The 14,875-nt window shown below is 40.9% G+C and overlaps 1 protein-coding gene across 1 annotated transcript in view; it reads right to left on the bottom strand.

Moving 5' to 3' along the window:
* The window catches only part of cacna2d2a (calcium channel, voltage-dependent, alpha 2/delta subunit 2a), a 139,683-nt gene extending 125,731 nt beyond the window's left edge, over window positions 1-13,952 (bottom strand). Inside the window, 2 exon segments of the mRNA XM_029430692.1 lie at window positions 8,939-9,020; window positions 13,554-13,952. Coding sequence (XP_029286552.1) covers window positions 8,939-9,020; window positions 13,554-13,669 — 198 coding nt within the window. The 5' untranslated portion in view covers window positions 13,670-13,952.
* Between the last annotated feature and the right edge of the window lie 923 nt (window positions 13,953-14,875).

The following is a 14,875-nucleotide window of genomic DNA, read 5'->3' as shown; positions in this document are numbered from 1 at the left end:
ATAATACTTTCAGTAGTAAGTTACCTTTTGCAACAGCGCCAATACGTACATTTCCTCAATATTATTATACGTTTTATTATTACTATTACAAAATCGTACTTTAGTATTTGAAACCCGTATTTGCTGAAAATGAGTGAAATACAAATGTCATTTTCCGAAGATGGTTGGTACACTGAATGGATGAACTGTATGTGTTTGCAAATAAACGTGTGCATGAATGCACACGCATCACTATATGTGTAAAGCAGCAATTGTAGTGGTGGAGCACAAATCCCATCAAACAACGATTTTCCGGGAAAAAGGCCAGACGTAGAGATGAGTGAGTCTAGTTTGTAGCCAGAAAAGAAGGTGGATAGACTGTAGAGAGAGAGGGAGCTTCTCCTCCAGGTTTTTAAAGAGAACAAGGCAGACACCACACTACAATCTACAGAATTAAAAAGATGTAGGAAGCTCTTCCAAACACCCCTCACTAAGATGGCAGTAGAGAGTCCTTACTGCCTACATGATCAAAAATGAAAAAGCTTTTCTTGGACTTACACAGTACCTTGGCGTTTGAGAACCACCCACTGCTGAGGCAAGCCAATTAAAGTTATTCATAACTGTGACCAATCAATCAAAGACTAGTGCAGGTGGAGGAGGAAGAGAAGAAGAGGATAAAACCTTTGAGACTTCAGCGCACCAAAACTCTCTCACATGCACACACAACAGGCCATAAAAGAAACAAACACATTTTGCTCACAATGAAAAATAAACGCCGCACCTACCACTTCACACATAGAGAAGCACTCCCTCTGCAGTGGACTGAATAAAGCACTTCACACCTGGAATTTTCTAGGGCATCACGCCACTCCACATTACCACTGCAACCCACTCAGGGAAACTGTACCCCTTTTTTTTCTCTCCGTCAAGCACAGATAGTACCAAAGACACGTCATGTGCTCTCTGAAACATCAAACACAAGACTACAGAAAATTGCACAAGCATGCGCACACACACTCTGCAAATAAAAGTGTAGAGAGACAGAGACAAGGAGAAAAGATTTGCAGCGTAGGCAAAATAAAGCATCTTCCTCTGACAGGGCTGGAGCTTTAGCAGACCTCTAATCCCATTTTGACACATAATGCTATATTGTCTTTCTTTAAAGAAGTGCAAGGCCTTCTTTTCTCTCCAAAACGCCACTAGAAGCAAGAATCCATCTGCTTTTTGTTTGCCTTGAATTCATCAAGCAACAATTAGTTACACAATATACAGCTCCCAAGTGTGCCACGGTGAATGTCAGCGAGATACAGACACTCCGACCATCTCTGTTTGTTCTGTGCGGACGCCAAAGGGGTTGTTTCCCTGCGGTGGGCTTTTTCAGCTCAATCCTGGTAATTCACTACACTGGAATGAACAAGCACATGCACTGTGATATACTGTAAGATGTTTTAAAATGTGTCCAGGGAAGATGTAAAACTCTGCACACAAGGCATGCACCAGGCACCATGTTGCACTGTGTCTACAAAGCCTTCATTATTGATTTCAGTCAGCTGGCTTAACTCTGAAACTGAGCAGTTAAAAGCTGAAGAATGTAAAAAAAAAAAAACACTCTTGTTTCAAAGAATGTGATGTCTAGGAATAGGATACCAGAAATGTAGTGGTACGATTCTCGATACCACGGTAGAAAACAAAAACAAAACAATAAACATTTAGAGCTAGTGCTAGGAAGTCGAACAGGTCACAATTCACTCTCTAACATATATTTAATAATAAAACATTTCCTTCAAACAACTGTATTTAAGTTTCCCGCAAAAAACTACATTTTACGACATAAAATTTGAACACATCATGATAACGTTATAATTCATACTTCATCCAATATTTATTTTTCAATGTAACCTTGGTTGACGTTAACAGAACCATATCAACATCTTAATAATAATAATAATAATAATAATAATAATAATAATAATAATAATAATAATAATAATAATAATAATAATAATAATAATTTGGACTTTGAGCGCAGCGCTTCGTAGCAATTCCAAGCGGCACAGCCAGCAACGAGCAGTTTTACTGCTGATCATGTGACAGCAGCTTAATGGTTAAAAAAAACAGGGCACATATATTACATTACAGTTAATTTATTATCTGGTTCTAGTTTTTCTAAACTGTCATCGCATGTTTACTGCTATTTCAAGGGATTCCTTCTCACACCAACCCTGAGATATCTACATGCAGGGCTGCACTCTGCAGGTATATGTATTTCCATTTATATAAACACCGCCAACAAGTGCCAGGCCATCAAGCCGGGGAGCTGAAGAATCTTTGTAACCTTCCTCGGTGTCAGAAAACCAATAAAAAAAACTGAAAAATAAATAGCGTGCGTTTGTGTGCCCTTCTGTTCTCCTGTCAGCCCAGGTCTGAGCCTGAGAGTAATGGTGCTGACCAGCTCTCACACTGCCTAACGTTCAGCTAGCTGCTGGATTATCTGCTTCTAATGTACACACTTACTTTGATGTGCGTTTTATTTTTTTGTTTGGGGTAAATACACAGTAAATGCTAGAGTTGGCACACAAACAGAGACATGTGAGTTAGACAAGGGTTCCAAGTAGTTCGCTAACAGACCATGTCTAAGCTTTCTGATGTGTAACTCTGATGACCCCCTTTCCAGGGAATGGCACGTGGGATGTCTGAATGGGATGTTTTATGTAGTTAACAAAGTCTGCCCCTTCAGCAACGTTAAGACCAGCTGTGGCACAACGGGAAAAAGCGCAGCCCCATCATTCATTTGCATGGAGCCACAACGGTGAGGGTACACACGCAGACACAACAACAACACAGTGTCATCAGGCAAAACAAATAACCTAGTTCAACTTTTGCCTGAACAAAAATTGACGTCATTCGATAAGGATCCAATCAAATACATGCAAGTGCACTTTCATGGTAGACTACTTTAGTGAGTTTAACTCACGATTGAAGAAATTGGTAATTTTCCAGAGCTGAAAATCCTCTCATTGCATTAATCTATTGCTCAAACTGGATGTGTATTTTATTGTCTCACCAGTACCTGAAGCAACACGCCACACCAACGCAGCTTCTAGCCTTCTAGTAACATAATGCTGTTTTCAGTCAGAACGCCCACTCAGCACTGAGTATTGAAAGCTGGCATCAAATGCCTGGTCAGGTTCATGATCTCTTACTTATTCATTGATAATATAGTTCTGAATATAAATCAAACATGTTGTCGGTTTAAGATATTTTCATTCAAGCTAAACTGCTTGTGCTTAGAGAATATTTAACATTTGAGATCTCTGAAATTTAATCAAAGTAGGGCAGGAAAAAGCATCATTTCTTTGTATCAGAACCAAACAATTCCCACACCTAACCATGATTTAATATCCGTAGGGCCAATACTTGACAGTTTGACACATTTTAATCAGTTATAATTAAAGTGTGTTTAGTTTAAATGATGCTTCAAGAGAGGTATATCAAGTGATTCCAGTGCAAATTATCAACAACAAATTGTAACGAGACACATGCATACCTTTTATTTTCTGAAAAAACAACTATATCTATAAGTAAGGTGGAAACAGCTCAGCTTAGTGTTGCAGTTGATAAATGTCAGAATATGAAGATTTCCTAAAGGGCATCTCTGTCTGTTTTGGAGAAACTTTAGTTTTTATGCCAGCTGACAAGACTGCAAGTTGGCTACAGTTGTAAATGTGCTAAAATAGCAGTAATTATTTTTCATTAATGTTAACATAAAGACCTCAATAAGAGTAAACCGAGGTGTGTATTGATGCGTGCTACACAATGACTGAGGGACACTTAAGACGAGCCGGCAGGAGAGAAAACCGGAGTCGGAAAGTAAACTATCTATCCTGCAGAAATAGCCTGTGATGTTTCACACAGCCAGATAACAAGCTGCTGTTGTATTAGGTCCAGGCCATAAGATGGAGGGGATGGGAGGGGGAGAGCTGAGAGCTGAGAGAGGAGCTCTCTCTCTCTCTCCTTTAAAGGTAACTTCTCACAGTGGGAGGAGGGACGTTCAACTCTTCCTGTAAACTGTCTACAGGCGGAGGGAGCTTTTAAATCAAGAAACAAATGGCACAGATCAGCTCTCACTCACATCATCGTCCACTGATGGATCAGCAAACTGAGGGGGGGGGGGGGGGGTGGGGGTGAAGCTGACATCAGCTTTAGAAAATGAGGAAGGGGGTTGTGGAGTGAAAGCAGGGGTGATGTCTAGTATAGCGCTGGGCATTTCAGACAGATTATTGGACATTTCTGTAGTCAGCGATAGGGAGTAAATCCACCAGTGCACTTTATAGAGATATCATTTGTTGGCTGTCTTTGCCGTGAGCAGCCTTCTTTTTCTAGGACGCAGGAGGGAAGTTTGCAGAAGTACGAGAGACATTTGCAATTGTGTTCAGTCTGAATACAACATCTCCCTCAAGTCGTAAGAACATACCTGAGCAGATCAAATTGAACCAGAGGCTTCAGCAATGTTAACATCAAAAAAAGAAAACACACACACACACACACACACACACACACACAAACACACAAACACACACACGCGCAAACGCACACGCACACTAGAAGCACTTGAGGCAAGAAGGTCTGTGTTGAACTGAGATAAACCTGCAGCCAGCTTGAGGTCAGCAGGCCGACTGATGTAGTGTTGACCACACGGAGCAAACAGACAGAAGGTGAAAAGTGAAGGAAAGAGCGAAAAACAGACTTGGTCAAGTAAAATATTAAAGCTCATATGTAAACTGAATGAATCCCACCCCCATTAATAGGCACTCTGTCTATCCGCCCCTTTTCGACGTGTGGGTATATTGATCTGGATGTGCATTGTTCTCAGGTTTCCAGTAATCAAGAGAAGCAAACAGCAGGAGAAGAGGGCGTGGAGGCGCGGCAGACAGATCCTCAGAGTGCAGAGTTGTAAAGTGCCAGGCTGAACCGAGGGTTTCGGGAGCAGTCATGTGCACCAGGCTACATTATTCATGCTGATTAGACTCTTCTTATTGAAATTAATTTGAGCGAGTTCAACATATGTTGCATGGCATTGCCATTTAAGAAGCTTGCTAAATTGAAGATGTGCTTTTTGCAAGTTTGCAAGTGTGGTGGTGGAAAATAACTAAGTACATTTATGCCTCATTTCCACTGCACGGTTCGGTTCTACTCGGCTCACTTTGGGTACCAGGTGCTTTTCTCAATTTCGTTTTTCCAATGCTGATAGTACCCCGTCAAAGTCACGGCGTGTTAAATTATGTAATTAGCATTTTACTTGGGCTGCCATTTTTATTTATTTATTTTAAATCTGGGTCAAGCAAATAAAAAAAATGTGCAGTCGCTATTGATGGTAGCTTGGCTATTTAAAAAAAGGCAGATTTGTTCAGGATGTCCCGTGTCGCACTAACTCCATTTCTCCATTTCTCCATTATACTTACTTTATACTACAACCCCACTTCCGTTTACAGGGAAAACATTAACCGGAGGTTCCAAGCCTTTTTTGCTTATTACTCCTTACAAAAAATCATGTTTCAAATGTCTAAGAGTTTTGAGTAGTTCAAGAAAAAAGAGATTTCCCTTTTAAACTGTCTGAGACCGTTTCATTTTAAATAAATGTTCATGGCCCAAAGAGGTCAACTTATCCAATATTTTAAAGAGCTAAGATTAATTCAACAAATTAATACACAATTTGCGCAGCAGAACAGTTTTCTTCTTCTTTGTAGCCCATTAATAATCACATGACCCGTCAGATTTATCTTGTGACCCACTGGCGGAGGGCTGATCGCAAGGTTGGGAACTGCTGAACTACCCAACTGTATAAAGGTAAGTAGTTTAAACTAGCTCCACTTCAACCAGTTACAACAGTAAAATGCTACTTACATAGTAATCTCATAATGTCATTGCAATTATATATCAGTCACAGGGGCTTTTATGCTCCAGAATAAATAGTTTTACTTTTGATAATTTAAGTAAATTTAGCTGAATAAACTTCTGTATTTTCCTTAAGTGAGACATTAAAGATCTGCACACCACCACAGGTATATGTAGTTATCTTACAGCTACAGTTAGTACAGTGAACATGTGTCCACCTGGTGTCGAAATATGTACATAATAATGTATCCTGTATCTCTGACAAACCATCAAATCGCTGTAATGACAGTATGTGGGCGTAGTGCGCATTACTCATGTGTGCCTATTAAAACTGTTCTGAATAAGCCTGAGGATATGGAAACAATGCCAGTGTCCACCGCTGCCTCTCATCACCACATACTGAAACACATCAAACACAGCAGCACACAGGATAATGAGGATGATAAGGACTATAAACAGCATTCGTCTGCTCACATTTAAATTTACCAATTCTCGTCCTTCCCCTCGATCATTTCATCCATCTTAAGTAGTTTGACTCTAAATATACACACAAAACCGCCTGAACATCCATCTCAATTGTCAAGCCATTCTTCATCCTTTCTCTCACTACCCCACCACCCCCACCCTCCCTCCTCCGCTCTAAAAGCCGCCCACACTCCTCGTCTCTCCGCGCTCCACACTTTTCCATTTGAAACTTCCAACTCTTCCGATACATCATTCCCCCTCTATCTTCCTTTCACTCCCCCAGGGAAGAAGAATATCTTGACCGAACTCGGGCAGAATATATTAGAATGAGATTTTAAAGATTTAAATAACTTGAGGTTGATTTATTTTTTTAGAGACGCTTGAAACTCGCAGTATGCCCGAACCAAAACACATCAAAACATTGTACGTCTCCATGTTGTTTCTCAAGTTGACCAATTCTAAACATATTCAGCTATTTTTGTGCTGCCCCGTCTCAGCCGTTCTGTTCACCTTGCTTGTCAGAAAAAATAAAATCTCTACGAGAGGAACTGAACAGACCACATTACATTAAACTTACTTCCCTGTCTCCTTCCATGTAAGACAAACTCCAAAATAATTTTCACACACACTTTGCATTTTGTCTGTGAGAATAAACTGCGCATGAAGAGGAAGGGGGCGCAGAGGGAGGCAATCTTGTTACCAGCCGGCATAGCCTTGGGAAGATTTTTTATCAGATACACGTATAGAGAGAGGCATCCATTTAGAAAATGGCTTTTCTAGGCATGCTGGGCCATTTAGCACACCCTGTGACGACTCCTGTTTGGGTCCATGATAAATGTTCTTTCACACCCGCACTGCGCACACTGTCGGGCCGGCACACACATGCACACGCTGCCATATGGGCATCTTACACAAGACATAACTGGGATGGACGTAATACTTTCTAGACTGGGACTGACTTCACTGGGTTTGGTCCACATAGAAAAATTAAGCAACATGTCGTCTCAATTAGTTAAAATCAGCAGAACTTAAAGTACTTAACGTCACGTCAACGTCAACCTAAGGTTACTCAAGATTATTCAGCTATGTACAGAAATATTAATAACATATTCAAACCATACATACAGTAGAGTACATCACTCATTACTTCAAACATTGAGAGGAGATAATCAGCAACTCCTTTTTTCATGCAAAAATATAAAACATTACCCAGTTACAGCTTCTTATTTGTGATGATTTGCTACTATTCTTGGTCTTATGTGATAGTAAAGTTGATATCTCTTGGTTTTATATTGTTGGTCAAACAAAACAAGCAATATGATGGCTGCACCTTGGGCTTTAGAACATTTTTCACTATTTTCTAACATTTTATAGACCAAATTATCAGTTTATCAAGAAAGAAATCAGCAGATTAATGAAAATTCAGCAGCCCCTAAATATGAAAATGATCACTACCAAAGTTTGCATGTACAATGAGTTGTATCATATATCCAGTAAAAGTTTTCTTTTTAAAGTAGTTAAAATGCCCCTCCAAGTTTACGGATTGTATCCAAGTTTTGGTTAAGTTGAATGATAACATGCTTCTTTATGTGAAAATTCTCCTTCCTCACAAACCCTCAGAAATGCCACCAAGCTTAAATCAAGATTGTTTTTCATAGTTGGTGAAATGACACTTTGAAGATACGGAATGTTTCACTTTGAAACCATGTGTAACATTATGTTAGAGGTCTACTGCAGTTTCAAAATCCACATTACTCAGTGGGAATACTGAAACATTATTGGCACAAACTGCAAAAAGCAAATATTTTGATGGGTAAACATTCTCTGTTATGTTTTGTTTACACTGGATGAGTGCTAAAAATCAACCTTCCTCTCCCCTGCAGTCTGAATGTCTGCCTGATACAACTATTGGTCACTAACCTTTACACCGGCACGATCGCTGTCAACTCACTTCCTCCTCTCTGGGATTCATCAATGTCGCCACCATACAAACAGCCATCACACTAACCCCTGTTACTGCTAGCATTAAAGCCGCCACAGGCACCGAACCGGCTGGATGAATCACACTCACCCATACAGCAATAATGAAGCATTTATCTCAGGGTGCATTACAAACCCTGGAAGCACGGTGAACATGCGCACGTGGCAGAAATATGATGAAACAGTGTCAATCACACTCTCAACCATCTGCTCTACCACAAGACAGACACGTGTTATACACAGACTCGTGCCAGGAAGACATAACCAATCCCATATTCTGCTAACTGTATCGTTTAGTGTTATAACTTTAAAATATTCTTAAAACAAGTGAAAATGTTTTTTTAAATATCTTCCCTTTTGTCCAGTCTTCACTTTAAAACACTGATTTCACATGATTAAGGTCAATCCAGAAGTAATTAATTAAATAAAAAGTACATTTATCTCATAGATTAGACTTAATCCTAAACCTAAATATTTTTTTAAGTTTTTAAAAAAAGCTTTTGCAGTGCTCATACAAACCCATTGCCTCACAGACACATACTTGGGAGCTTGTGAAATCGTACGGATTAATAACACAGAAAAGATTGCCGCGTCACATGTGAACGTGACGTCAACTTACTGATCTCATCTGCTGAGTTCCGGTGACGTGCTGCAGAACCTTTTCCAGCTCCTTCTCGATGCGTCCAGCCCAGTGAATCATTCTGGAAAATAAAATTAGACACTTTCAATCTGCATCCCGAGACATTATCACCTCAACATGTCATCATTATTCATTTCTCTGTCATTGGATGTGAGTGAGTGTGTTTGTAAGACTGTGTCAGAAAGAGTCTCCCTCCCATCTTTGTGCATTTTTCTTTCTGTTGTAAAACTGTCATACTCTCCGGCTCCCTGTCTCGATGCATCCCTGTCCTACATCAACTAATGTCTGGGTTAGTCATCAGCAGCTTCCCTCCCGATCACATCTTGCATATATCTGGTCAGCCCTGGCAGGACTGACAGCGAACATGCCAGTTTTGGCTTGGATGGAACCAGTGGCTCTGCAATAAAACTGCTCAGGTCTGACAGAAATGCACCCCTAAGCAGGAGCTGATCTCCGTTAGACGGAGCCAAGTTTGGAATTAAGAGATCAAACGGCTCAAGCTCATCACTGTACATCTCCCAGCAAGCAACAAATGACTTAATGGATCAAGATTTTCACTGGATCATTTTAAAGCAGGAGCCGGGGCTAACCTGCTAACTTGGTTACAAGCTGAACAATCCAAGTGCATGGCCAACAGGAAGTTGTCACTCAAAAAAAATAAACATTATGAAAGCTCATCTTTCAGCAATCAGATGAATAAATCCTGTCATGCGCTTGCAAGCCAACCACTGACTTCCTGCCAACCTTTTCCTTTCAGCAGCCTGCAGATAGCTAATCACTAGCATCAACAACACAACAGAGTCGTTTGTCTTTTAATATGATGACTGATACAAATGTCATCTTTAAATGTCAGATTTGCTCTGAAGACAAGAGTGAAGACAGATTTATTAAATTGCATAAATCTTGCAAATAGTGACAGCACTCGCCATATTCACAAAGCCAAAGCGGGGCCTAATCAGGAGAGTAACAGCAGAGCAAACACACCACGCGAGTGTGCGTGCGCACTGGCTGTGTTTATAGGGTACAAGATTAAGAGCAAGCAAGAGGGCCTCGAAAAGGACGATTCAGAGCGGGACCGCTGGGGAGAGGACGCTGACTATGAAAAGGTCACCTCAATATGAAATGAAAACAAGCTTACAGTGAGAGCAGAGCCGAGCAGGACGCAGTGATACTAACAGTGAGGGACATTACCTCTGCCCCAAGCCAGGCAGACTTCTTATGCAACTTCATTAGTCTACATACACAAACACACACAGTATAAATATACACGACAGAATGACATGCAGTAAGAGGGTCCTACGTTATGTCTTATGTCGTAAGTATCTGTAAATACACATGTAGCGTAGGGCGGGGCAATCTTGGGTAAGTCAAGCAGCACAATACTGACCCAATCAATCACCATCATATTTGATTTGATATTGATTGTATTGAATTGGGTTTTACTGTTTTCATACAATATTTAATCTATGGGTGGATGATATTGTCTATAATGTGGACTTGATGACAGTGCAGGTAAAAGGTAAACCCTATTCAGTCCAATCAGCTAGAAGCGTAGACTGTATTAAATATGGACGTAGTTTCTGTGACGTCACCCGTAGGTTTGAGAAGAGCCATTGTAAAGTTCATTGTGGGTGGCTCCGGTCGTCGGCATCTTGGCAGTGCGGAGCTGAGGCGGGTAGCGACTTGCCACGCCCTTAATTATGAATAACTTTAATCCTTATTCTAATTTAAAAGGGTGGGTTGTATAAAAATGTACCCCCTGTATACAGTTGTTTTTTGTTCTACTGTAAAGTCATTTTAACAAGGGGGTCTATGGATATTGACGTGCTTTTGAAACCAGCCCCAAATGGCCGTTTGAGGAACTGCAGTTTATGGTCTTCAAATATAATCAATAACCAACATTAAATCGCAGAATGATATTCATCCAGTGACAAGCAGCGAGAAGTCGACCGTGGACCTGCGTCAGGCGAGATCACATAAAGTTGACCCAACATTTCACAGCACTTCTTTCAAATGTTGTATGAGGACTTGAGATTTATGTTAAACTAATTGTAAATCAAAGGAGAACAATATTTCACAGTCCCAAATGAGCAGAACTCTGAATTCAGTAACAACTACAGAGATATCAGAAAGAGATGCTTGTTTAATAAATGATATGCACTAGTGAGGCCTGATGTTCAATGAATGCTCAGAGACCTTCTGTGTTGTCAATGTGCACTACATGAAAGCCGACTGGCTCTTTGTAGTCTGACGTAGTATTGAAACTTTGCTATTTGGCACATTTGTTTTTGACGTATTTTCTGTGTATTGTGATTTATGTTAGCGAAACACTATGGGAAAATGTGATGAAATGAGTTTGGATGGACGACCTGTGTGTCAGCCACACACCGTCATCATGTTCGTTCTGCTGAAATGGATCCATGTGCAAAGCTGAAATATCTCTAAGGGCAAAAGGTAGACTATTTTTGTATATGTGGAAATAAATTGCTCTGAGTTTCATATAGACTCAGCTAAGTGATGAGATTTTTATATTCCTGAAGAATATTGAACATTTAGATAGCAGTTATAAAAACACGTTTCCTCCACATAATTTAGGAATGTGGAAATACACACACACACACACACACACACACACACACACACACACACACACACACACACACACCAATAGCTACATATAAATTAGACCTTAGGTTAGGCTTTTAGGTGGCACGATGTAGAAAATGTAAATTTTCTTAGCACTGCTGTAAAAATGAACGAGATGACATTCTGCCCGTTCTCATGGACACATTTCCTCAGCTAGACTTCCAACACACGCAGGCTCCAACTAGTGTGTGTGTCAGGTCTATACACCCGATGGACGGCCACAGCCGCTCCCTATGCACTTCAATTAGGTCAAATAGCAAAGCGATGTCGGTGACATAAAACATTATTTTTTAAAACCCAAGAGATGCCTGGATAGAATACAGGGTACATGTATTACCAGACTTTAGGCTATTTATCTTGTCAAATGAGATTAACATTTATATTACAATGGTAACTGTATTGCAGTATATTTACAACAAATACTTTAAGAACTTCTGGTGTTTTTGGAATGAAACATAGAGGAGATATTGCTGCACAATCATAAACAATTCATTTGAACCCTGAACTACAAGTAGAGATTATAAAGTAGAGATTCAAATACAATAAATATAATCTTAAAATACTTGGTAATTTGTTAGCCAAACTATTCACATGACTTTTCTTTATGGTGATCAAGTGATAAAAATCAATGATGTAGCTAATTGTCCATTTAAGTTATTCATCGGTGATATAAAATAAGTGATTTCCCTTTGAAAGTCACCTTGGCCATCAGGAATAACAAAGAGATCAGCCGATGGATGCATCAGGGAGGAATTATTTAGATGTTTCATTTCTGTGGACCTGACTAATCATCACCACAGGCTACACATCATGTTCACATCAGATTATCACGTCATCACGTAGACTCCAGTGAGAGACTGTTGCACTCTTCACCGGGTTTACTGGACAACAAAATCTTCAAATGAAGCAACGTGAAAAAATAAAATAAAATCTGCTGCGTGTGCAGACGTTATGTTTTAGTTTTCCTCCGTGTGTCATTCAATGTGAAATTATAATGCTGTTCGTATTTTAGAAAATAAATGCAGTTCAAAATCAAATGAAATTGCTTAACAATTTCCCAACAGGTGTACCCGCTGAGTCCAACGATAGTTTATACAGAGCTGGATGCTCAGCTACTTTCAGAGCCTGTCAGACTGGCCTCCAGTGCGCGTGAATATCCACAATAAATATGTCTACAAGACCGACCTCTTCTGATCACTGCACACACACACATACAAAAAGAGCAGATACCAATATGTAAGCATTATTGCTCCTTTGGTTCCCGAAGGCTATACAAGTAGTTTTGGAGTTTGGGTGAGAAACGGAAATTGAGATGCAGGGACTTCACCTGAAGCTTTAAAGAGCTGGCGCTCCTGCTGCATTAACTAATTGGTTTATTCTCTGAATCAAACTCATCCTGTTAAAAACATCAGTGTCTCCTGCTGTGGGATAGAGAAGATTATATTCACGGTTCGTGTGCAGTATCCAGAGGACTTTTTAGAATAGCTTCGTTGTAGCTCAGCCTATCCTTCATGCGTAAATGGGATATTCTCCCCCATGCAGCGACAGCAAAACACATCGACTATTATTATCTCTTTTTTTTTTATCCCGATGGATGTTCTAATAAATTATTGCTCGCTTGGCTTATTCTCCAGTGGCACCTGTGCATGCTCCCTGTAGCCTGTTTCCATGTTGACTATGACACATTGAATAAGGCTTTGGGTATTAAATGTCACAGCCCACACAACAACAATAACAACATAGGCTTTATGAGAGTGAGATTCATAACGCGGCATCAGAGACGGAAACTGCGTCTTCTGTGTTTGAACATCAGGGACATCATCTCCTCTCGCTCCAAGGTAAACGGCGCTGCATGTGCAGGCTTGACGGGGCCACCTGTCCTAGTTCCGCGCTCCGCACCCCGGTGTATCCCCCCCTCCCCACCCCCCAAACGGTGCAGGGTACTTACGTGTAGTGCTGGGGGAAGAGGTGGGTCCCGTCTGTCGGCGTGGAGACACATATGATAAGTACAGTTTGGATTGTAAGGAGGCAGAAAATACCGTACGACTGCGCGCAGATCGCCATTTTCCATTAAATATTCAAGAAACTGGGATAAATAAGAGATGGACCGGAAGGACAGTCTCTCGCCGCTGAGCTAAGAATAACCGAGCTCCAGAGAAAGTGTGTGGTGGGAGGTGATGGTTGGCGGAGGCTTCTGGACACTTCTGCCGGCAGTGGAATCTCAACCAGAGACGCACAGAGAGGATTGGCAGCTGAAGACACGGGAGATCAGGATCAAGAAGATGCTCTGCCGCTGCTGCTGATGTGCCTGCCTGCCTATTTGCGCACTCGCTGTCCTCCCTCCCTCTCCACCGCCGCACATTTGCTCCTTTTCTCTCCCACTCTCTCCAATGTAACAATCATACAGAGTGAAGCTGGCCACGACTGGAATAGTTTGTTCCCATCCCGGTTTTCAAAATAAACCTTTTTTTTTCGTTTTTAGGGCAACATTTAGCAATAGGGTGGCAGGAGGGTGCAAGCAGGAATTTGATAGAAATCACATCCATCTATTATATTCTCGGGAAAAAGCCTTAGTGAGCGCACTACATGAGAATAACCTTTTGTGACCCAAAGATAAGCACTTGTTTTCTAAACATAATGCCTGGGCGACTTGGAAAAATGGCTGCTGTTGTAAAATATGTTCATTTTGAGGGACATATTTGGCGCAACATCCAAGCATTAGTTCAAGGACTTTCTTTTAACCTGTAGTTTTATTTTGTAGGTCCAATTGCCAGACTTCCTGTATTTACTTAGCCTATTCTGTGGCACTTGACTAGGCTGTTGGCACAAGTGGTCCTTCCTCTGTTCAAACAGCCTATTCCTGTGCGACAGACGGGGGCGCGCATCAGGCCACCTCCTTCCCCTCCTCATGTCCACTCTCCGTGCACTGTGTGTCCTCCTCAAATTTGGGATTATGAGTTTGGCTTTATTTCGATAATTAGAAGCATGACTCTAGACTGGCGTATTGCATTAACTGGAGTGTAAACATTCACCTCGGGGCTCCTCTCCAACTACATTTGTTCTACTTATTAGCACATCTGGTCCAGCGGATTAACATTTAAATGAATGCACAAAACCTACTTTTCGAAACACCTAGCTATTGTTTCATGCTGTCACCAACTATTTAGACGTGGCGGTTTAAAGTGATCAAATGTAACTTTACAGGAGGGCAGGGCATGTCTCATTGTTTCTCGTAACTGGGAGCCTCTGAATAATCACAAACTTCTTAAT

This window comes from Cottoperca gobio, chromosome 5 (assembly GCF_900634415.1).
Source record: "Cottoperca gobio chromosome 5, fCotGob3.1, whole genome shotgun sequence".
Lineage (NCBI taxonomy): Eukaryota > Metazoa > Chordata > Actinopteri > Perciformes > Bovichtidae > Cottoperca > Cottoperca gobio.
Note: the sequence above shows the minus strand (reverse complement) of the source record. Positions and strands in the feature narration are given on the sequence as shown.